This window comes from Somniosus microcephalus, chromosome 9, assembly GCF_052327205.1.
Source record: "Somniosus microcephalus isolate GS21.2 chromosome 9, FLI_Smic_1.0, whole genome shotgun sequence".
NCBI lineage: Eukaryota > Metazoa > Chordata > Chondrichthyes > Squaliformes > Somniosidae > Somniosus > Somniosus microcephalus.
This window is the reverse complement of record NC_140995.1, coordinates 25,151,767-25,177,356: the sequence shown is the minus strand read 5'-3', so window position 1 is coordinate 25,177,356 and position 25,590 is coordinate 25,151,767. Positions and strand designations below refer to the sequence as shown.

At 42.4% G+C, this 25,590-nt stretch overlaps 1 protein-coding gene across 1 annotated transcript in view; it reads left to right on the top strand.

Moving 5' to 3' along the window:
* Positions 1-25,590, top strand: part of mcph1 (microcephalin 1) — a 378,761-nt gene that overhangs the window by 328,863 nt on the left and 24,308 nt on the right. The window contains exon 14 of the mRNA XM_085996458.1: positions 19,538-19,775. Within this exon, the coding sequence (XP_085852584.1) occupies positions 19,538-19,775 (238 nt within the window). The remainder of the gene's footprint in view (positions 1-19,537; positions 19,776-25,590) is intronic.

Below are 25,590 nucleotides of genomic sequence, written 5' to 3'. Positions count from 1 at the left end.
GTGGAACAATACAAGGCCAAGGACGGTGAGGTCCGAGTGGGAATGGAGCGGTGAATTAAAATGACAGGCGACCGGAAGCTCGGGGTCACCCTTACGGACTGAACGGAGGTGTTCCGCAAAGCGGTCACCCAATCTGCGTTTGGTCTCCCCAATGTAGAGGAGACCGCATCGTGAGCAGTGAATACAGTATACTAGATTGCGAGAAGTACAAGTAAATCGCTGTTTCACCTGGAAGGGGTGTTTGGGGCCCTGGACAGTGGGAAGGGGGGAGGTATAGGGGCAGGTGTTACATCTCCTCCGCTTGCACGGGAAGGTGCCAGGCGAAGGGGAAGAGCATTCTTGACAGATCGGAAATGCTGGTTTTCAGCACATGCGCTTGGCATGCCTGAAACCGGCATTTTTGATGTCACGTACACACCCGTAGGGATCAGAATATACCGCCCATTGTTCATCAAAGCCTTTTTTGCCAGCTTGTTGTGTTGCCACTTCCCAGAATTCCTTGCAGTAATTGAAATGAAGGAGTTAAAGGGGTGTGTTGTAACGAAGCAACAGATGACCTAAAGATTTCACTGTGTGTAATTATTTTTTAAGTTTAACTCCTTTAACTATTTGGCAAGTTAAAGAAGGAAAAGAAGATAGCAGGAAGGCACTTGCAGGAAGGAGCATTATAGTAATTAAAAATTATAGCTTCCATTTATCTCAATAAATTCATCTACATCTGCAGGTCCATCTACCTGACAATATACAAATTAAATAGCAGAGCTGAATGCTACGTTATTGGGAGGAAAAGCATGTAAAATCAAAATTACTTTCCTTTTATTAGTCAAATCTTTCTACGCCAGGATATCATGCTAAAACTTTTTTTTAAAAGAGTAAATTCCGTGACTTGCTGTCCCAGTCCTAATATCCCTGCCAATATTGGCCCTGAATAGGCCTCTTGTGGCTCTCCCCAATTTACTCTTTATTGAGACTCTCACCACAGTGCCTCCTGTTTTAGTTTATTTGATCTTTCCAGGTTACTACTTCAGGTTTTTGTTGTAAACTTGACCCTAAATTTATTTTAATTGTAATAGTGCTATCCTGCTACATATCCAATGTTCTTGTATAGCATGATGCTGACATCGTTTTGTATAACTTTCCTCTTGTATATTTGTTTTGGTTCTGCTGTTTACTCTCGTGTTGTAGCTATCTCTTTGCAATTTAGAATTCCAAAAACAAAACTTGTAATACATATACCATTATGTTAACTTATGTTAATAAGTATATTAATTTAATTTAAAAGACCCTTTATATTAGAATTTGCCCATTATCATGCAAAAGAATGCCTAGGAATATTTGTCGCAATAAAGACCCAGTGTGATTAAATAAATTCTTTGATCACAGTGAAATTATCATCATTCCAAATATGCAGATATAACGACCAACGGATGGTTACAAGGTCAATGGTTTCTGTGGTAACCGAGATGTTTATGGCATTGTTTTTTGTAACCGTCACATCCTCAGGAGCTCTTACATAAAGGTTTTTTTTATACAATTAGAGATTTTCAACAAGGTTTCTGTAGCGCTCCGTTTGTTCTTCCTGCTTCTGGCATATTGTCAGCACAAGGCAGCATGTGCTTAAAATTCCACCCTGACACAATTTCCCCATTGTGTTGCATTGAATTTATCGGTTTTCAAACACAAGAAAAGACTTATCCCCAAATCTTCAGCCGTTTACTTCAGTTGATTTGGTTTTGGAAGCTGTTCAAAGAACCTCCTCTCCCAGCCAGATGAGGGAAGTGGCAAAACACAAAGGTTTAATACATTTCAAACCTTCATCTATTGTATCTCTTTTTCAAATTAGTAGCTTGTGCTGAAATTAATATATTTTTTGAATTGTGCTCATCATGTCAATGGTCAGAATAGAACACTTCTTATTTTTGACAACCTTTGTCAACGTCATAGGGCCAGTTCTGACAAAGGGTCATCGACCTGAAACATTAACTCTGTTTCTCTCTCCACAGACGCTGCCTGACCTGCTGAGTATTTCCAGCACTTCAGTTTTTATTTCAGATTTCCAGCATCCACAGTATTTTGCTTTTGTGTCAAGCACTCCTCGTCAGTGTTACCTCAACAACACCGCCACTGCCTCTATGTTGTCAGGCTACTTGTCCCACATCCAGTCCTGGATGAGCAGAAATTTCCTCCAATTAAATATTGAGAAGACCAAAGCCATTGTCTTCAGCCCCTGCCATGAATTCCATTACCTAGCCAACAACTCTATCCCTGGCCACTGTCTGAGGCTGAACTGGACTGTTAGCAACCAGGGCGCCCTATTTGACCCTGAGCTGAACTTCTGACCCCATAGCTTCTCCATCACCAAGACCGCCTACTTCCACCTCCGTAATATTGCTCGTCTCCACCCCTGCCTCAGCTCACTGGCTGCTGAAAACCTCATCGTTGCCTTTGTTACCTCCAGAGTCGACTATTGCAATGCTCTCCTAGCCAGCCTGCCACCTTCCACCCTCTGTAAACTTCGCTCATCCGAAGCTCTGCTGCCCGTATCTTAACTTGCACCAAGTCCTGTTCACCATCACCCCTCTGCTCGCTGACCGACATTGCCAACGCCTCAATTTTAAAATTCTCAACCTTGTTATCAAATCCTTCCATAGCTTCTCCCCTCCCTATCTCTGTAACCTCCTCCATCCCTACAACCCCCCCCCCCCCCCCGAGACCTCTGCGCTGCTCCAATTCTGGCCTTCTTACGCAGCCCTGATTTTCATCACTCCACCATTTAAGCCATGTCTTCAGCTGCCTCGGCCTTAAGCTCTGGAATTCCCTCCCTAAACCTCTTTGCCTCACAACCTCTCTCTCTTCCCTAAAGATGCTCCTTAAAACCTACCTCTTTGACCAAGCTTTTGGTCACATGTCCTGCTATCATCTTATCTGGCTCGGTGTCAAATGTTGTTTGATAACGCTCCTGTGATGAACCTTGGGACATTTACTACATTAATGGCGCTATATAAATGCTAGTTGTTGTTGCATAAAACGGATGTAGAGTAAAGCTGCCTTTATCATAACCCAATAATTTACCTTGTTTAAAACTTGACAGTACCTTTTATTGCATTAGTAGGATGTTTCTATTTCCTTCACCAGCCACTCTCGTGACCTCTGACTGAGACTGACCATTTCTGCTGGATTATAGTATATTTTGTGCTATAGAGAAATAGAATGGAGACTGCCAAAGTCATTTCACCTAGGAAACTAATCCTATTAATCCGAGCAGTATTCTAACCTGGATCTCATCAGTAAAATCTGTGTGTCAACCCACTCCGCTATCCAGGCTAAATTTAGAGACATAGGAACAGGAGTAGGCCATTCAGCCTGTTCCGCCATTCAATTTGATCGTGGCTAATCTGAATCTTAACTCCATCTGTCTGCCTTGGTTCTGCAATCTTTAACACACCTACCTAACAAAAATCTATCTATCTCTGTTGAAATTTTCAATTGACCTCCCCTCAACCATTAGCCTCTGTGTGAAGAAGTGCTTCCTGACATCACCCTGAATGGCCGAGCTCTAATTTTAAGGTTATGACCCCTTGTTCTGGACTCCCCCCACCAGAGGAAATAGTTCCTCTCCATCTACCCTATCAACTCCTTTGATTATCTTAAACACCTCAATTAGATCACCCCTTAATCTTCTATTCTCAAGGGAATACAAGCTTAGTCTATGCAAGCGGTCCTTATTATTTAACCCTTTTAGCCCCGGTATTGTTCTGGTGAATCTGCACTGCTCCCTCTCCAAGGCCAATATATCCTTCCTGAGGTGCGGTGCCCAGACCTGACTGCAGTACTCCAGATGATGTCTAACTAGAGCTCTGTACAGCTGTAACATAACTTCCAGCCCTCCTGAGATTAAGGCCAACATTCTATTATGTTTTTATTTATTTTTTTAACCTGTTCTACATAATCTAACAGTACCTTGTTTGGCAGTTTCTGTGGAAATTACAAGCAAACACAGAAAAATATTATGCTGCTGCAGATAGGCAGTACAGCACATGTACTCTGATTCCTCTTCTTCTTCTTAGGCAGTCCCTCGGAACCGAGGATGACTTGCTTCCACATTAAAAATGAGCTCGCAGGTGGCTGATTAGTCCAATGCGGGACCTACAGTCTCTGTCACAGGTGGGGCAGACGGTGATTGAAGGGGCGGGTGGGTGGGGTGCTTGGGTTGACGTGCGCTGCTTGCGCTTGGCTTCCGCTTGCTCCCGGCGAAGAGACTCGAGGTGTTCGGCACCTTCCCGAATGCTTCTCCTCCACTTTGTGCGGTCTTGGGCCAGGGATTCCCAGGTGTCGGTGGGGATGTTGCACTTTTTCAAGGAGGCTTTGAGGGTGTCCTTGAAGCGTTTCCTCTGCCCACCTGGGGCTCTCTTGCTGTGTCGGAGCTCCGAGTAGAGCACTTGTTTTGGGAGTCTCGTATCGGGCATGCGGACAATGTGACCCGTCCATCGGAGCTGATTGAGCGTGGTCAAAGCTTCGATGCTGGGGATGTTGGCCTGAGCAAGAACACTGACGTTGGTGCGCCTATCCTGCCAATGGATTTGCAGGATCTTGCGGAGGCAGCGTTGGTGGTACCTCTCCAGTGCTTTGAGGTGCCTGCTGTACATCGTCCATGTCTCTGAGGCATACAGCAGGGCGGGTATCACTGCTGCCCTGCAGACCATGAGCTTAGTGCTGGGTTTGAGGTCCTGGTCTTCAAACACGCTCTTCCTCAGGCGACCAAAGGCTGCACTGGCACACTGAAGGCGGTGTTGGACTTCGTCGTTGACGTCTGCCCTTGTTGACAGTAGGTTCCCGAGGTATGGAAAGTGGTCCACGTTGATTCCTACAACAAATGAAGCCCCACGATTGCACTAGTTTGCTTTTTCTAGCTCCTCACATTGCGACCCTTAGGGCAAAACTTTTCAGCACCTTTACAAGAGTAGGTTAGATTAGACAGATCTTTTCTTCAATGTCAGAGAGTCATAAGTTACAACAAGACAGTAGTCTAAGTTGCCACACTTAACACTTCTGAAGACCTGGGCATTATGAACTATGCTGACGAGTGTTTGTAATAATGTGGTTTATTTCCATTATAGTAGTTCCATCGTTACTGTACCATGTGTATCTGTGGATGTCTTTTCTAAAAAAGAAAGTACCCCATATCTTGAGGCCATGGGCAGCACAGGTGTCAACAAGTCATTACGTTGTTCATGGCCATATGCTCCAATGATCTTAGCCAAATTTGATCTGTTGGCTCCTACTTCAGCATTAAAGTATTCGAATAGGAAGAGCAGGTCCCACTGGAGTACTAATATGATGGCAGCCTTTAGTCATCTATAGAATTTGTCTTTATCATCGGAGTATCCCACCTTTGTCGGAGCAGAAACTACTATTACTGATGAACATCCATCCATATTTATAAACAAAATGAGCTGTAAGAAGGTGTTCATTTATTGGTTTCCAACTGACCGGCACTTTGGTTTTATGGTAATCCATGGCAAGAATTACACCTTGGAGATGTCGTCCATCACGCCTGCCTGAGTGAACATAGATATATCCACCCAGTTTTGTGGTGCCCTGCCCAGTGCACCTAGCCTCAGTAAGGCCTGCCATAATGACTTTGAGATGTGTCAATTCCCAGGACAGAAGGATCACTAAACCTGAATAGCAGAACAACTGGGTATTTCTTGTGCCTATCTGTATCAAACTATTGCATCGTAGATTCAGTCTATGGGGTCGTGCATCCATAATAATCTGGCTGGATTGATGTCTACCTGGCAGCTTTCATAACCATTTATACCAACCAATTGGGTGGTTTTCCCTATGTAGCGGATGGGTTTAGGAGTCCCATAACTACTTGCACTAATGAGAACAATTACAGAATCGGCCATTTAGGCAGTCTCCATATACTCTACTGACCCAAGTCACATCAACCATCACCAGCTCCACACACAACTGTCCACCTTGGTTGAACCTGCATAGCATAGCTCTGTGCTTATCCGCTGACCATTTCCTGTTCTACATCGCTAGGTGGTGTGACCTACCTTGCAGAACATCCAGGCAGGGCAGCAGAACCATATTATCTCCCACAGTTATTCATTTCCAATGGTGCAAGAACTAAAGGGAAAAGATTACTAAGCAGCAAATAGCTGAGTAGATGGTACAGTGCATCCCACACTACTACCATCTTGCAAATAAAAAGCTGTTAAAGGGTCATTCACCTGTTCCATGGCTGTCTTCTGAGTCTCTTTCAGTCAAGTTCCAATTCAAAGCAAGTGCAAGGCAGCCTCGTGGAACAATGTTCACACATTTACTGAACATTACTGTCCAGACTCAACCGCAGCACACTACAACACCTTTGGCAGATCACCTTGATTTGTAGTGTTATGGCTTCCATGCAGGGCATTCCCTGCCACTCTTTTCCCCCCCCACCCCCAACTCTAAAATTTGCATTACTTCAGTATGCTCCGATACCATGTGGATGATGCAAATCAAAGAAGAAAGATAGATTATGTACCTGATAGGATCATCTCGTCATTCGAATGATATTCATCCCCCAGACACACATCCATCCCCATGGGCGCATTAGTTTTAGTTTCAGCCCAGCTTTAAGTTGAAACAAACTGGTCTAATGTTATAGTTGATAGACTTTACAACAGGAGTCGTCGTCTTCTTCTTAGGCAGTCCATCGGAACCAAGGATGACTTGCTTCCACATTAAAAATGAGTTCTCAGGTGACTGATAAGTCCAATGCGGGACCTGCAGTCTCTCACAGGTGGCGCAGACGGTCGTTGAAGGGGCGGGTGGGTGGGGTGCTTGGGTTGACGTGCGCTGCTTGCGCTTGGCTTCCACTTGCTCCCGGCGAAGAGACTCGAGGTGTTCGGTGCCTTCCCGGATGCTTCTCCTCCACTTTGTGCGGTCTTGGGCCAGGGATTCCCAGGTGTCGGTGGGGGATGTTGCACTTTTTCAAGGAGACTTTGAGGGTGTCCTTGAAGCGTTTCCTCTGCCCATCTGGGGCTCTCTTGCCATGTCAGAGCTCCGAGTAGAGCGCTTGTTTTGGGAGTCTTGTATCGGGCATGCGGACGATGTGGCCCATCCATCGGAGCTGGTGGAGCGTGGCCAAAGCTTCAGGAGTAGGAGTGCAGGCGCAGACCACTTAGCAGCAATGTCTCATTTGCTCATGCATTCTCTAAGGACCTATCAAGCAGGGCAAAGCTCATGCAAGAGGATGCCTGTCAATCAAAGTTTTAAGACCCTAACAAATGGGTAAATCAACTTAATTTCTCTACTCTCAAAATTTTTTTGACATAAAAGTTATATTTCATACAAGTTTTGAAATTTTGAGCTGACATATTTTTCTCTCTGCTGAGGAGGAAGATGATAGAAAGAAAGCAAGCAACAAAGAAAACAAGAAAAAGCTTGCATTTATACAGCTCCTGTCATGATCTCAGAATATCCCAAAGTGCTTTGCAGCCAATAAATTACTTTTGAAGTGCAGTTACTGCAGTTTTGTAGGCAAACATGACATGTTTATTGAATGTATCTGTCTAAAACTTGCTGTGTTCTGCCTTTGCTCTGATAATGTAGTCTCTTATCCTTAGGGCAGAGCCATGGATTTTTTTTTTGTTTTTCATAGACCTTATCAACAAGAATTTGAAAAGCCTGGTTGTATTTTTTCTTTTTGCTTTGTGCACTTCATTACAAAGGCAAACACAAATCTAAAAATATTAGCCCCTCTGCCTGAAGCTAAACCGTTTTTTGCTGACCAGACTAGAAAACTCACATGTCCAGCAGACGTCTGTTTAAATTTCTTTATGAATGAAATTGTGTAACAGAATGCAAAAGATAGCTGGATCTCTGAGTTTTACAGAAGCAGATGTTGCAAAGCTCCCATAATAGTGACAAATGAATAGAAATGTAAGTCAAAGTCTTGCACTCATCACCCTCAATATCCATGTTAGCAGCTGAGGTCAGTGACTGCACAATTCACAGAATGTTCAAACTATCAATGTCATGATTGTTAGGGTAGATAAGAGACTTGATGTTTTTTGACCATTTTACACATTCACCAATGAAAGTAATCTGTCATTGCAGATTTAATTTGCAGTGCTGTGGCATTAGAAAAATTCCAATCTGCGTACACTTATTGGAGTTGAGGCTTGTCGGTTAAGAATTTAGTGGAGAGGTTGTTGAATATACCCGCACCTTTATTGTTGTGATTTTGACTAATGATCCTTTATTGTTGGGTATTCATTGCGCTTGGGTCAGGCACAGTACGTTATGCACTGATGAGATAGTGGCACAAAGTAATAAAACCTGACTGCTATCTTTACGATTTCTCACACGCTAGTTTTCTGATCTCAAGTGGACGTTGAAGGACTTATCCTGAGGATGAAAGAAAAGGAAAGGGGCAATACTCTTTGTTCAAAGTAGTCTCCTTTATTATACAAGAAAAATATATTCTACCAAATATTTCGAAGATTTTTAAAAATTAAAATGTCAGTTTTAGCACCAACTTGGAAATGCTCAGGTAGGATCTCCCAAAAGAATCTCCCTGCATTTGTTGTGGGGAGCATCCTGGAGCGACCTCTTTGTGAACAGCAATAAGTGCAACTTCACACCAGCCTAAGTACTGCTGGAGAGCCACATGCTGTAGGAAGTCGTGCTATAAGCTGGGAACGCAGATTGCCCGGTCTGTAGAAAGGCTTCCTGAGGTTGAAGCAGCCCTCAGGCCAGTCTGATAGTAGTAGACTATCTTATTTTATTTTAAGGTAGAACCAACCAGGCTCAACGGGAGCCTTGGGCAGCACAGTTGTATATTATTCTGCCAACCTAGACACTGGCATTTTTATTATTTTCAATGTTGTGAAGAGTGATACTGAACTGAAATCGTGAGATTTTGTATAATTGTTGTTGTGCGTGTTCACTTGACCGTTGTGAAGTAAACCAGTTTGCTGTTTTATATTCAGCCTTGTCTCACTAAAGTGTTCATCAGTCTGCCCCTTGAAAGATTGGAGAATTGCATATAGAAGCACAAATGAAATTACAGTATCCAGTTTTTATAACGAGGGTTTTCATGTGACAGCCCTTAGGGTAATGCTTTTTTAAATAGATTTTTTTTTAAATTAATTTGCGGGATACGGGTGTCGCTGGCAAAGCCAGAATTTATTGCCCATCCCTAGTTACCCATTCCTTTGTAGAGCTTTTGGTACAAGTGCATTTCAGGCTGCTTCAGAGGGTGCTGGAAACACATATAGACCAGACCGGGTGAGGATGGCAGGTTTCCTTCCTTAAAGCACTTAGTGAACCAGTTTGATTTTTAAGATAATCCAACAGCTTTATGGTCACTTATTGATACTAGCTTTTCATTTGCAGATTCCTTTTTAAACTGAATTCAAATCCTCAGATAGCCATGGTGGGATATGAGCTGAAATTTGTAAGATATCATACTCGAGGGTCTTCAGGTTGGTGCTAAAAACTACATTTTGAAAAAAATGGGGAAAGCTTTGAACAAGAAGTATTTCCTTGCCCTTTAAATGTATGCTATACACATCATGTGGCTTTCTTTAATATTTCAGATAATGAAATGGATGATTAATTATTCCCTGCCTACATTCCAAACTAATTTGGAATCACTCTTCCACAGCTGAAAGACACGAGTTTGAGAAAACAAACTGAAAGATTTGATTGTACATTTTGTCACATTGTCACTTTTGAGACACACAAAAGAATATAAGAAATGGGAGCAGGAGTCGGCCATTCAGCCCCTCCGGCCTTGTCCGCCATTCAATAAGATCATGGCTGATCTTCTACCTCAACTCCACTTTCCCGCCCTGTCCCCATATCCCTTGATTCCCATAATATCCAAAAATCTATCGATCTCTGTCTTGAATATACTCAACGACTGAGCCTCCACAGACCCCTGGGGTAGAGAATTCCAAAGATTCACCACCCTTTGAGTGAAGGCATTTCTCCTCATCTCAGTCCTAAATGGCCGACCCCTTATTCTGAGACTGTGACCCTCTAGCTCTAGACTCCCTGCATCTACCCTGTCAAGCCCTGTAAGAATTTTGTATGTTTCGATGAGTTCACCTCTCATTGCTCTAAACTCTAGGGAATATAGGCCTAGTATACCCAATCTCTCCTCAGAGGACAATATCTCCATCCAGGAATCCTTTGTTGCACTCCCTCTAAGGCAAATATATCCTTCCTTAGGTAAGAGGACCAAAACTGTACATAATACTCCAGGTGTGGTCTCACCAAGGCCCTATATAATTGCAGTAAGACTTTCTTACTTTGTTATAAAGGCTAACATACCATTTGGTTTCCTAATTGCTTTCTGTACCTGCATGTTAACTTTCTGTGATTCGACACCCAGGTCCCTCTGAATACCAACATTTCCAAGTCTCTCACCTTTTAAAAAATATTCTGCTTTTCTATTTTTCCTACCAAAGTGGATAACTTCACACTTCTCCACATTATATCCCATCTGCCATGCTCTTGCCCACCAACTTAACCTGTCTATATCCCGTTGCAGCCTCTTTGCGTCCTCCTCACAGTTTACGTACCCATCTAGCTTTGTATCATCAGCAAACTTAGATATATGCCCGCATGCAACAAGACCTGGATGACATTCAGGCTTGGGCTGATATGTGGCAGGTAACATTCGCGCCACAGAAGTGCTAGACAATGACTATCTCCAACAAGCAAGAGTCTAACCACCGCCCCTTGACATTCAACGGCATTACCATCGCCGAATCCCCCACCATCAACATCCTGGGGGTCACCATTGACCAGAAACTTAACTGGACCAGCCACATAAATACTGTGGCAACAAGAGCATGTCAGAGGCTAGGTATTCTGCAGCGAGTGTCTCACCTCCTGACTCACCAAAGCCTTTCCACCATCTACAAGGCACAAGTAAGGAGTGTGATGGAATACTCTCCACTTGCCTGGATGAGTGCAGCTCCAACAACACTCAAGAAGCTCGACACCATCCAGGACAAAGCAGCCCACTTGAATGGCACCCCATCCACCACCTTAAACGTTCACTCTCTCCACCACTGGCGTACCGTGGCTGCAGTGTGTACCATCTACAAGATGCACTGCAGCAACTCACCAAGGCTTCTTCGGCAGCACCTCCTAAACCCGCGACCTCTACCACCTAGAAAGACAAGGGCAGCAGATGCATGGGAACACCACCACTTCCAAGTTCCCCTCCAAGTCACACACCATCCTGACTTAGAAGTATATCGCCGATCCTTCATCATCGCTGGGTCAAAATCCTGGAACTCCCTCCCTAACAGCACTGTTGGGAGTACCTTCACCACACGGACTGCAGCGGTTCAAGAAGGCGGCTCACCACCACCTTCTCGAGGGCAATTAGGGATGGGCAATACAGGAAACTCTCTTTTTACCGGCACCTAAATAAGCGGAAATTTCTCTTAACCGGCAAAATTCAGGAGTTGGTTCAGGTAAATTTTACTTCATATTAGTGGCCGTGTAACCGGGGTTCCTGGATCTGTGGCCGTGTAACCGGGGTTCCTGCACCTTTGCCTTGCAACAGGGACGCCTGAATCTGTGGCCGTGTATGGGGCTCTCATACCTTAGTAAGTATACCTCTCTGTAATCCGGACTTTTTGATCAACCGGCACTACACCGGTCCCATTGGTGCCGGATAAGAAAGAGTTTCCTGTAAATGCTGGCCTTGTCAGCAATGCCCACATCCCATAAATGAATTTTAAAAACTCGGTCCCCTCATCTAAGTCATTGATGTAGATTGTAAATAGCTGAGGCCCAAGCACTGATCCCTGTGGTACCCCACTAGTTACAGCCTGCCAACCCAAAAATGACCCGTTTATTCCTACTCTTTTCTGTCCATTAACCAACCCTCATTCCATGCTAATACGTTACCCCTAATCCCATGAGCCCTAATTTTGTGTAATAACCTCTTATGTGGCACCTTATCGAAGACTTTTTTGAAAATCCAAATACATTACATCCACTGGTTCCCCCTTATCTACCTTGCTAGTTACAGCCTCGGAAAACTCTTAACAGATTTGTCAGACACAATTTCCCTTTCATAAATCCGTGTTGACTCTGCCCAGTCATATTATGATTTTCTAAATGCCCTGTTAACATATCCCTAAGAATAGGTTCTAACATTTTCCCTACTACTGATGTTATGCTAACTGCCCTGTTTTCTCTCTCCCTCCTTTCTTGAATAGCAGAGGTTACTTTTTTGATAAGTGACTACCAGGGTACTCAGTTTTTTCTAATAATCCATCTTTGCTGAAATGGCAGGAGGTAAGAATCCTCGTAAGAAAAGTACTTATTCATGCAGGTTTTGTGGCATTTGGTCAAATGCAAGACCAACTGTCCTTTTCAACACCACTGAAGTGTGATATACATGAATTTTATATTTATTTTTTATTCTCTCTTTTTAATTAACTGCAGTAGTATGAGGCAAAGCTTAGCAGCTAACAGGCATAATGCATTGCATCACTCATAGGCATTCATGCAGAGAAACCGATTGAGTGAAATCAGTTTGAGCAAGCAAAGAAGCTTATTGTGCACAATCTTTGATGTTTTACAGGGAACAGCTGAAGCTGTAAGGCATGGTAGCCACATTCATGTTTTCCATGGTTTTTTTGTTGTTTTTTAAAAAATTATTTTTAAAGAATACTCAGCCCAGAACAATTGGGGTCCGTCCCCTCATTGATTTAGCATTCTAAAGACTCCTAGTAATGGCAGTTTGGCGCATAATGTAGCACTGTTGGATGTCTGAATGGTGGAGGACTAGTACTGTAGTACAATTAATGTTTGTGTGTTGTTGCGAATACATGTTTCATTATTTTATTCAGTTGACTATGTTTTGAATAATGAATTTAGGAAACTCCAGGGAGCGAGTATAGGCCATTATCTTTTTGATAATGCTCCTGTGAAGCGTCTTGGGACGTTTTATTAAGTTAAAGGCGCTATATAAATATTTGTTGTTGTGGTATTTTCACCTTTAATTTTCTGATTGGATACTTGCATTAACTATTTTTTGTACACCTTGTTGCAGTGACAAAAGGTGTAGCAGGGTAAATGTTTGCAGTAGTTTATACTAAAGTGTCTATTGAATAGCAATATTTATTTTCCATGAGCCAACCCTCTTCTAAAGCAAATATTTAATAAGAATTGTGATTAGCAACATTATTGTTTTATCTTGTCCATTTCTGTGATTTTTTTTTATCTAATCGATGATGAGGCGCTAGCTTAAAGGAGTTATTTAGTCCAGTTGTTGAGGCACTGGATTTTTAGTTATATTGTCATAAAGCATCAGCTATGTTATAATTCAGTTTCCTCAGACCTTTAAACCAATACCACAGTAATGGCCCTACCAATCAATCTTTGTCTACTTTGAAATGTTGGATTTAAAAATGTATATTTTTGTGCCCTCAAATAGAATAGAAAATAAAGGGATATCATTATTAATCATTAGTGTTTGTAACGGTTTGATTTTTACAAATTGTCCTGATGGTAGGACCCCACCCTAAGCATCTTTGTTCATTGCAAGGTAAATAGAGCTATTCTTGTGCAGTTTCCTTTATGATGCAGGATGCCATGTTTTTTCAGTGCACACGCATAGATATGTTTTGTTTTGAAGAGCGCATTCACACTACAATTGTAGCATCAGTGGAAAGTGGTTTGCCCCAGTGTTCCAGTTATAGTGTGAGTGCAGCCTTAATCCAGAATCAAGGCCCAACCTGACACCAGAGCACAGTAGCATGAGACTCGCTGGAGAAAATACACTGTCCATTTTGCTTCAGAGTATGTTCAAGCCACCTCGCACTCAATTTACACTACAAAACTTTACAGTTTGGCCAAAGCCAAAATCGTTTTACATCAACTCTAAACTTGTGTAAATGCACTGGCTTGGTTTCCATATTTAATTTTTCCATTCATTTTTTAAATGAATGAAGGCAGATTTAAATACAAAAACGTATACTATAAACAAATGAAGATTTACAGTAATTTAAATATTTAAGGATTTATTTTATCCTTTCCCTCCATTTTCCTAAAAAAACTACTCAAATTAAATGAGAGAGAGAAATTTGTGTTGATATGATGTGCAGATGTCAAATGCCACCAGTGTACCGATAGACTAGACTACGTACATTGGGGTGAATTTTCATCTTTAGTACTCCAGCCACAGTACTTTGCATGGCAGAAGCACATAGTAGGAAGTCGAGCACGTTTCTCACCCCCCACCCCCACCCCACCCCAATGATTTTCTATCCATTAAAATGAATTAAAGAAAATGAATGGGCTATAAATCATGCGGGGCATGCCCGAGTTCTAAATACATGCTCCCTCCACACATCTCTAGTGGCAGAATTAATAACTGGCCGAATGGTCTTCAAACCCCTCTACAAGGCAAGTACAGTAATTATTTTAGTTAGTTCTGATTGGATTGCATGATAATTGGGTTAAAATATTATCAGGGATCTGGTTCACCTACTGCAATGATCTAACGAGAGCCAGCAAGTTTTTTTATCGCCGCCCACTTTTAGAGAGGTTTGAAAATTTTACCTGTGGTTAATTGCCTCCCTCAAGAACAAATGGCAATATTAATAATGCATGCTGGAAAAAGTGGACTTAGAGGATTGAATGTCATCTTCTCATTCCACAGTTTATTTTTACACTGTTCATACGCATATTTGTAATTTTATATTATGATTATTTAAGACAGATATTGTTAAAAAGAAAAAGCACTCAGTACAATGCAAATGTACAATATGATGGAGCACTTTGTATTGAGAAAATATTGATAGAGTTAAAAAAATAGCTCAAGGAAAAACAAAATGGTGTGTGGCTTATTCATAAAACTGTTGGTGTTTTATAAGCCATCCTAATGAAGATGTGTTCAGTCTGTTTTTCAATCACTCTGTACAAAACAGGAAGTATTCCTGCTTTCAGAAATGCAACATTAAAACTAAACGGGCAACTTGGAAGCTGGTACTGGGACCACATGTACCCCTTTTAGACAAATGTTAGAGTACAGCAGAATCTATGTACAAGTTTGATCCTTCTGCAAACTACCTTTGCAGCATAATCCCTCCTCTCCTTCCACCTAGTCTAGGTATAATGTCCTTTTGTGCTTCCCCCTCCTGCTGGCCTTGCACTTCATCTTGGATCAAAGTCCCAGGATGGAGTTTGGCTCCCCCTTGAGCGCTGATCTACATTATGATTGATGTCTAACTGACTGAATATGTTGTACATACCAACCCCAAATAACCTGTCAATCAGTTTTATGCGGAAGCTTTGAAAGGTTGTCTCTCTTGTATGTAACAACAACAACTTGTATTTATATAGCGCCCTTCACATAGTAAAACGTCCCAAGGCGCTTCACAGGAGTATTATAAGACAAAATTTGACACCGAGCCACATGAGGAGAAATTAGGGCAGGTGACCAAAAGCTTGGTCAAAGAGTTAGGTTTAAGGAGCGTCTTAAAAGAGGAAAGAGAGGTAGCGAAGCACAGAGGTTTAGGCAGGGAATTCCAGAGCTTAGGGCCTAGGCAACAGAAGGCACGGCCACCAATGGTTGAGCGATTATAATCAGGGATGCTCGAGGGCAGAATCGGAGGAGCGTAGATATCTCGGGGCTGTGGGGTTGAAGGAGATTACAGAGATAGGGAGGGGCGAGGCCATGGAGGGATTTGAAAACAAGGATGAGAATTCTGAAGTCGAGGCATTGCTTAACCGGGAGCCAATGTAGGTCCGCGAGCACAGGGGTGATGGGTGAACGGGACTTGGTATGAGTTAGGACATGGGCAGCAAAGTTTTGGATCACCTCAAGTTTACGTAGGGTAGAATGTAACAAGTACAAGTTTAAATATTTATAGACAAACTACTGGATCTCCTGTTATGTTGATCTACAAATGAGTAATTTATTTATTTACTCCAGAAGATCTCGGACTGCTACCACATTTCTTTAATTTGTTCTCGGGCTGTGAACAACCCTTCCAAGGCTGCAGTTATTTCTGATTCCGAATTACCCTGAGCAGGGGGTGGTGCGCCTTCTGGGGATGTTTTGATTCCTTTTTTATCAGTATGTTTACATATTTTAGTTATTTGTTAAAGAAGTCATTCATGCACCCAGTGACGTGCAACAATAAACTTGTCTGTCAGAATTTCGGTCAGGTTTACGTAGCAGGATAAACTTATCGTGCATCCCGCCTGCCTGCCCTTGAGACAAACTTTAGTTCCAAACCAGATGACTAGGAGGGCCGACCACACCTGTTTAAAAAATATATTGACTCAGCTGTTTCTACTTTTAAGAATTTGTATTTTCTTTAACCCGATTTATTCCTGTGAAAGAAGGAGTACATTTTAAAAATGTTTTTTTTTTAAAAAGAGAACCCTATGGTATAACCAATGGAAACTTTTAAAAAGAGGGAGAATTTAGAGATTGAGTATGCTTTTTAACTCAAAATATTTCCACCACAGTTGAATATCCGCCAAAATCTGGATTCAATTGCCAAGTATGTTATCAAATGTTCCCGAAGGAATCCTATCTCTAAGCACAAAATATATTGTTACAATCAGCTTTTTTATCACACTGAGTGATTTGTGAAACAAATCCACCAATTCTGCCAACAGGCAGTTCGGAGGCACATTAAGGGAATGTAGTCTACAATCTAGCTTTGTTTTGTATCCATAGTTGGTAATGTTGCTTCAAAACTTTTATCGCACAAATGTAATCTGTACACTGAACAGCTAGGTTTTTACTAGCCCTACAATCATGCAATTCCAGAATTCATTTTGTTACGTGTTGCCCTGAAAACTGCTAACCATCCAACCATGCTAAATATCACCAGTATGATGCATTGTATGAGAAAAACATACAGATTTTATACAGAGTGAGGAAAGGAGCCAGCACAGTAACAGTGATGACTGAGACTCCCTCTATTAAAACCATACCTGATGTAGAGTTTGAAGCTATTTTAACTCCAGATATTGCGAATCATTCAGGAGGTTTCATCCCACTTAAATGTTATGGGGCAGGTCCCAGTAGTTCATCAGCAGGATTATCAATTATTGTGATCATTTTTCCAATCTCTCGGCTCCTAATTATAGCTAGATTATTACCAGCCCCAAATACATAGACGGCCACTGAAGCTCCAAACATGTCAACGATGATGGGAAAAGAAGAGGGAGTATCAGAAACCAAAATGGTACTGGTCAGCTTGATTTAGGCCGAACATCTTGACTTAATTTAATACAACGGTAGACATCGGTGGAATTTCATAGCCATATTCCATCTTACAGAGGAAAATTATCTGAACATCTTTCCCTAACAGTTATTTAATTAGTAACCAGGTTTGCATTATAATAAAAGGAAGGAAAGGAAAGGACTTGATTCATACAGTACACTTCACTACATCAGGACACCACAATGTGCTTAACAGCCAATTAAGTCCTTTTGAAGTATAGGTCGCTGTGGTAATGTGGGGAAACAGCAAAGTCCACAAAACAGCAATCAGATACACGACCAGATAATCTGTTTTAGTGATGTAGGTTGAAGGATAAATATTGGCCAGGAGAGCTCCCTTGCTCGTCCTCGAACAGTGTCATGGAATCTTTTACGTCTGTCCGAGAGGGCAGATAGGGCCTCGGTTTAACATCTCATCCGAAAGACGTCACCTTCAATGGTGCAGCACTCCCTCAGTGTCAGCCTGGATTGTGTGCTTATGTCGCTGGAGTGGAGATTTTCTGACTCCGTGCCGAGAGTGCTACCACTGAGCTGTGGCTGATACCTTATAAACCTACATTGGTAGATAACGAACATATTATTCCAGGAATGCTTCCTTTATCTTACTTTAACATTTTTACAAACATACATATAATGTTATGACTGCAAGTTTGTGCACGTGGATGACATTGCCTTGCCACACAAAACAAGAATCTGTTTGCCACCGAGGAGACCCTGACCAGTGATTTACAGAGGATGGAGGCCTACTTTTGCCGATGGTGATTTCGGCCAAACCTGCAAACGACCGTCACCTCGACATTCCACCTCAACACCCACCAAGCAAACCAAGCTCTGAAAGTCTCCTTTTGCAGCGCAGAGGTAAACCATGCCAAAAATAACTCCTATTTAGGAGTCACGCTCGATCGCACCCTGTCATATAGACAACATCTCCAGAACTTTGGGAAGAAACTAAAGAGTAGGGTCAGCCTGATCCAGAAACTCGCCGGATCCACATGAGCAGACGCTCAAACCCTCCATAAGGCAGCACTCACCCTGCTGTACTCTACAGCGAAGTACTGCTCTCCGGCATGGCTATCAAGTCCGCATGTCAAATCCGTTGATGTCCAGCTGAATTCTACTATGAGAATTATCACCGGAACGCTTTTATCGACACCAGCACCTTGGCTGCCCGTGCTTACAAACATCGCACCACTACAACTACGCCGCGAGTATGCAGTTTCTCGAGGATACACCCACTTCACCAGCTGATCCAGGCCAACTTGACCAACCTACCACCAACCCGTCTCAAATCTAGAAGGCCGTTTTGGACCGTCGCCGAAGCCCTTCAGCGATCTCCCCTCAGCCTTGATGACCGGTGGCGAAATGCTTGGAAGAACTGTACAACCTGAACGATCAAACCTTTCTCACAAACAGTGGACAACCATCAACCACCTCAGAACTGGTCATGGTAGATGCTGCCACCTTCACCATAGATGGAAGATTAAAGCCTCCGCATCATGCGACTGTGGAGCTCCTAATCAGACCCTGGAGCACATCATTGAACACTGCTCTCAGAGGAAATTCACAGACAACCTACAAGATAGCCACGCTGTTACACCAGAAACTTTGGCCTGGATTTAGACATTGATATTTGATTAGGAAGAAGACTGTAGTTAAGGTGGTACTAGGTTGTTTTTAATTAGCAGAATTTTTCACGTTATTAATGGCCTTAAACTGCTGTCAATCACATACTTAGTTCCACTTATGGAAGACAGACTACATCTTCCTTATGGAAGACAGACTACATCTTCCTGTTATGTAATAATGTAGCATCCTTCTGGGCATGAGTCTGTCATTGAAAACCCCCAGTGAAGAACGGCAGAGTAATGGTGGTAATCATCATTGGAGATAATTGCCCTGATATTTCCAAAGTTTTCATGAGAATCAAAAGTAAAAACTAAATTTGTTGGCCCTGGACCCAAGACTGAATTAACTTCCAATCATAGCCTCCTCCCTCCCCCAATAGAAAAGAATTGAGGCTTATTGTGTGACGTAGCAAAGCCTAAGAAACATTTTTAGGTCAGCTGTAACTACGAAAACAAGCCATTTCCTTCAGGGAAGATTTCTACAATAATTTAGTCACTTTTTGCAAGTTGGCTCTTCAATTACACATTCTGTAAATTGAAATTTGTTTAACTGTAAACTATTTTCAATTATGTTAAATGTTGCACAGTGGAGATTTTTATACATTCTTTATTTTTCTTCTTCAATAAACAGATCTGCAGATTAGAAAAACAGTCAACAGAAGGACCCTATCTGCAGGATTTATTTGTGAATGAGCCTCTGATCTTCATCTCACCCAAAAGTGAGCCACCTTCCCTAATGCTGGAGAAACTGGTGCAGTTATGTGGGGGCAAGGTGTGCAAAACGTTACGCAAAGCTGGGATTTGTATTGGACCGTACAAAGGAAGGCGGCCTCCAGGAAACCAGCACTTATCAGAAAATTGGATACTGGGTAAGTGTGTAGCATCTCCAAAAGTCCTGCACAAGTCTAGTGCAGTGCTGAGGGAGTGCTGTACTGTTGGAGGTGCCGTCTTTTGGATGGGACGTTAAACTGAGGCCCCCGTCTGCCCTCTCACAGGTGGACGTAAAAGATCCCATGGCACTATTTTGAAGAAGAGCAGGGGAGTTATCCCCGGTGTTCTGGGCCAATATTTATCCCTCAACCAACATAACAAAAACAGATTATTTGGTCATTATCACACTGCTGTTTGTGGGAGCTTGCTGTGCGCAAATTGGCTGCCGCGTTTCCCACATTACAACAATGACTACACTCCAAAAGTACTTCATTGGCTGTAAAGCGCTTTGAGACGTCCGGTGGTCGTGAAAGGCGCTATATAAATGCAAGTCTTTCTTTCTTCAAACATGTTACATAGAAACATAGAAGATAGGAGCAGGAGTAGGCCATTCGGCCCCTCGAGCCTGCTCCGCCATTCAATGCGATCATGGCTGATCATCCAAATTCAGTACCCTGTCCCTGCTTTCTCCCCATACCCCTTGATCCCTTTAGCCTTAAGAAATATATCCAACTCCTTCTTGAATATATTTAATGAATTGGCCTCTACCGCCTTCTGTGCAAGCCCCCGAGCTGCACTCACCCTGCGCGCCAACATCTGAAGCCCGGGCCTGCTTGCATTCCCTTTCACAGGCCCGGTTCAGCTGTCGGCGCGTTGTGCTAACCTGATCCAGCGGCGTAGTTAGTGCGATGTGCCGGCTGGGATCAGGTGAGCACTGTGCAGCCAATCAGGGGAGGGGAAACTCATTCATGAGTTTGACAGTAAGAGCTGTCAAACTCATGAAAACTACGGGGGCCCAAAACACTATTTAAACTTTAAATAAAAATTTAAAAAACATCCCAATCATTAAATTAAGTATAAATAAGTTTAAAAAAATAATTTAAACAATTTTTTTTTTTTGAAAAAAATAAATTTTTAATAAAAAGGGTCTAAAACTAAACTTACCTTATTGTAGATTCTTTAAAATAATAAACCTGTGGGAAAAAAAATTCTAAATTGCACTAAAACACCACTTACCTGTAAAAATAAATACTTACGTGTGCTTTTTACAAGCGTAAAGACCGGAGGCCTTTACACATGCGGAAATCCCCCAAAACAGAGGAAATCCAAGACACACGCGCTGCCCCCTACAGCGCACGCGCTAGCCTCTTCACCTCTTGGGTTAGAGGAGAGGAAATGCTGGTTTTCAGCGCATGCGCTGTGCATGCTGAAAACCGGCATTTCCTCCGGCCAGACGCGTGAGTACCCCTTCCGTACTCACGCGTTTGGGGAGGAATTACTGCCCCATTACATCTAGTTCCCTCATCTAGATCATTTATATATATTGTGAATAGCTGGGGTCCAAGGACCGATCCCTGCGGTACCCCACTAGTCACTGCCTGCCACTCGGAAAAAGACCTGTTTATTCCAACTCTTTGCTTTCTGTCTGCCAACCAGTTCTCTATCCAAGTCAATACCTTGCCCCCAATCCCATGTGCCTTAACTTTGCACGCTAATCTCTTATGTGGGACCTTATCGAAAGCCTTCTGAAAGTCCAAATACACCACATCCACTGGTTCTCCCTTATCTATTTTACCAGTTACATCCTCAAAAAATTCCAGTAGATTAGTTGATCAGTGAAAAAGCCACAGAGCTTGTTGGGACTTTTCCTGTTCTTAAAAATCCTTTCGTTCTTATGAACATAATATTCAGAGATGTTGGTCCATTTCACTGTATTTCCAAACTTTATTTTTTTTAAATATTTATTCTCTAGATGCGGGCAAGACTGCATTTATTGAGCATCTCTCGTTGCCCCGAAAAGGTAGTGGCGAGCTTTCTCCTTCAGTCACTGCAGTCGTTGTAATGATAGTGCTCCCCCAATAGCGTTAGGTAGGAATTCCAGAATTTTGACCCAGTGTCGATGAAGAAATAGCAATAAATGTCCAAGTTAGAATAGCGTGTATTGCTTGACGGGGAGCATGGAAGTGATGGTGTTCCAATCATTTGCTGCCCTTGTCCTTCTTGGTGGTATTAATTGTGGGGCTGGGAGGTGCTGTTGAAGTAAGCTTGGTATGATCCTGCAGTACATCCCCTAGATTGTGCCTGCAATATGTACTACGCACCACTGGTGGAGGAGGTGGTGATTGCATTCAGTAGTGGGACACTGATCAAGTGGACTGCTTTTTCCTTAAGTGCTGTTGTAGCTGCGCCCTGCCAGGTGAGTGGTGAGTATTCCATCAGTGGTGCTGTTTAAGGTCAGGGTGAAGTGGTTAAACGTTCTCTTGTTAGAGATGATCATTGCCTGGCTCTTAAATAGGACAAATGTTACCTGCTGCTTGTAAGCCCGAGTCTGGATGTTGTCCAGGTCCTGTTAGCATGGGCTGCTTCATTATCAGGGATTGCGAATGAAGCTGAATACTGTGGAATCAGCCTCTTGCTGACATTATGACAGAGGGACAGCCATTGATGAAGCAGCTGAAGGTAGAATTATCTGACTAATTTACAAGAAAAGGCACTTCACACCCTAGAAACCCAGTTGACATTAGGCATCTTAGAACAGCCTCCTTTCAGTATGTCAACACTGTCTTAGGTTGCTGTTAGCTGGTATCTGTGTAGTTGATAGATGTGTAGCTGGCAGTCCTCAGTTATACCACCAGCTGCGTGTCATTGAGCTCAGAGAGCAAGGAGCACTGCACTTGCTTGTGTGGATGCTCGGAGCTCAGTTCCAGGGCTGCTCATTTTTAATGTTATGAACAAGACCGCAGGAGCATTGCTTCCATCAAACCATTGAAAAAGATTCCATACTAAGTTGAGAAAGTTTAATAGATCCAGTGGATAGCCTGGATACTTTTAAAACACGCTTTGCACCAGATGGGAGATGTACTGGTGTAAGTTTATCTACTTGTGGTGGTCTCAGTCCTCTTCGCTTCAGTCCGCTCAAGAATTAGGTTGGGATCTAACTCCCAAATTACACTACTGTTTTTGCATCAAAGCTCACTGGCAACCAGTTGAAGTTGCACCGAAGTTGTAGCATAATAACAGCCTAAATGCCTCCTATTTCTATTTCGTCAAAAGTTCAACAGCGGGACTTTATCACTTGAAATGAGTGCTTATACAGCTATAAAGACTTGTTTGTGTTTTTTCTTAAATCTACAGATCTAAGCATTGGTGATAGAATTGTGACTACAAAGTCCAGAGCACTTATTTCTACCAGCAAAGTCACTCACAAATATTTAGATCCATAGATTTTAAAATCTCACAAGCTTGACACACTAGCCATGGTTATATCATTGCCAATAGATTATTAGGAGAAATAAAACTGGTGAAACAGATTGCAAATTCACTGAGATTAGCTAATGTTTTACAATGAGAAAATATGAGTCAGCAGATCTGATCACGTCTTGAAGCAGTGTCATTGTCTGTCATGGTTGCATTCGTTAAAAGGAAGCTTACATGAGCTGGAAATCCAGCTTGTTAGGCCACATTTTACACACAATTTACTAGAAGTAGTAAAAACATGGCAAGAACTCTGTATTTTACAGTGGTTCTACCTGCATGCACATTCCAAAATGAATTTTCATGAGGTCATCAGCCTACCCACAGCTTTTAAAATAATATTAACTTACCTTCCAGTTTTCACTATGCTCTGTGCAAGGTTGAGGTAGCATAAGGTAAGAGCAAGTGTGTTATACCTGACTCAAGAATTCAAACATTGTGATAGTTACTGTATCGTAACTGCTTTTATAGTACTTACTGGTTTATATACTGTGTAGTACTTATATATATGTACAATAATTGCTGCCTGGGATTGAGTACAAAATTGTAAACTAATCAAAGGTTTAAGTGACATCACAAACTTACATTCTTGCAATATGTCATCATCTGAATTCCAAGATTAGATTACAGCTTTGAACTCGCTCCTGCTACAAATTATTTTTCATTTAATTTCTGCAGTGCGAGGAGTAATGAATTCTGTAGTAGGCCAGGTTTTGTACTGATAGTGACTGCGATTTTGGACAGTAGCAATCAGTACATTATACTTAAGATGTGAGATGGTGACATTTGCAGTTGGTTATTAATTAGATTATCACTACTGCAGGTTTATTGAGAAATAATTTGCAGTTGTGTGAGTGTGTATATGTATATGTGCACGTGTGTGTGTATAAATATATAATATATATATATATACACAGATAAACATACATATACACACACATCTCTTCCCTTTGAACCATCTAGTTTCTCCACTTCCCTCCTTCTCTTAACATGACTTTTCCCATTTTTCTTGTTTCCCTTTCAAATATCTTTCTTCATTCATGGATCACCTTTAATTTACTTTTCTCTCCCTGCTTTTTGCCAAATTTTCTTTCTTTCATGTATTCTTTGATTTTGAAGAGCAGAGGAGTTATCCCTGGTGTCCTGGCCAATATTTATCCCTTAACCAACATAACAAAATCAGATTATCTGGCCATGTAACTGGTAGAATAGATAAGGGAGAACCAGTGGATGTGGTGTATTTGGACTTTCGATAAGGTCCCGCATAAGAGATTAGCGTGTAAAGTTAAGGCACATGGGATTGGGGGCAAGGTACTGACTTGGATAAAGAACTGGTTGGCAGACAGGAAGCAAGAGTTGGAATAAACGGGTCTTTTTCCGAGTGGCAGGCAGTGACTAGTGGGGTACTGCAGGGATCGGTCCTAGGACCCCAGCTATTCACAATATATATTAATGATCTAGACGAGGGAACTAGATGTAATATCTCCAAGTTTGCAGATGACACAAAGCTGGGTGGGCGTGTGTGCTGTGAGGAGGATGCCAAGAAACTCCAGTATGATTTGGACAGGTTGGGTGATTGGGCAGATGCATGGCAGATGCAGTATAATGTGGATAAATGCGAGGTTATCCACTTTGGTGGCAAAAACAGGAAGGCAGATTATTATCTGAATGGCAATAGATTGGAAGAAGGGGAAGTGCAACGAGACCTGGGTGTCCTTGTGCACCAGTCGCTGAAGGTAAGCATGCAGGTGCAGCAGGCGGTTAAGAAGGTAAATGGTATGTTGGCCTTCGTAGCGAGAGGGTTCGAATACAGGAACAAGGATGTGTTGCTGCAGTTGTACAGGGCCTTGGTGAGACCACACCTTGAGTATTGTGTGCAGTTTTGGTCGCCTTATCTGAGGAAGGATGTTCTTGCCATGGAGGGAGTGCAGCGAAGATTCACCAGACTGATACCTGGGATGGCAGGAATGACGTATGAGGAGAGATTGGGTCGATTGGGCTTATACTCGCTGGAGTTTAGAAGAATGAGAGGGGATCTCATTGAAACTTATAAAATTCTAACAGGACTAGACAGACTAGATGCAGGAAGGATGTTCCCGATGGCGGGGGGGGTCCAGAACCAGGGTTCACAATCTAAGAATAAGGGGTAAGCCATTTAGGACAGAGATGAGGAGGAATTTCTTCACGTAGAGAGTGGTGAACCTGTGGAATTCTCTACCACAGAAGACAGGTGAGGCCAATTCATTAAATATATTCAAGAAGGAGTTAGATATATTTCTTAAGGTAAAGGGATCAAGGGATACGGGGAGAAGGCAGGGACAGGGTACTGAGTTTGGATGATCAGCCATGATCGCATTGAATGGCGGAGCAGGCTCGAGGGGCTGAATGGCCTACTCCTGCTCCTATCTTCTATGTTTCTATGTCTATGTCATTATCACATTGCTGTTTGTGGGAGTTTGCTGTGCGCATATTGGCTGCGGCGTTTCCCACATTACAACA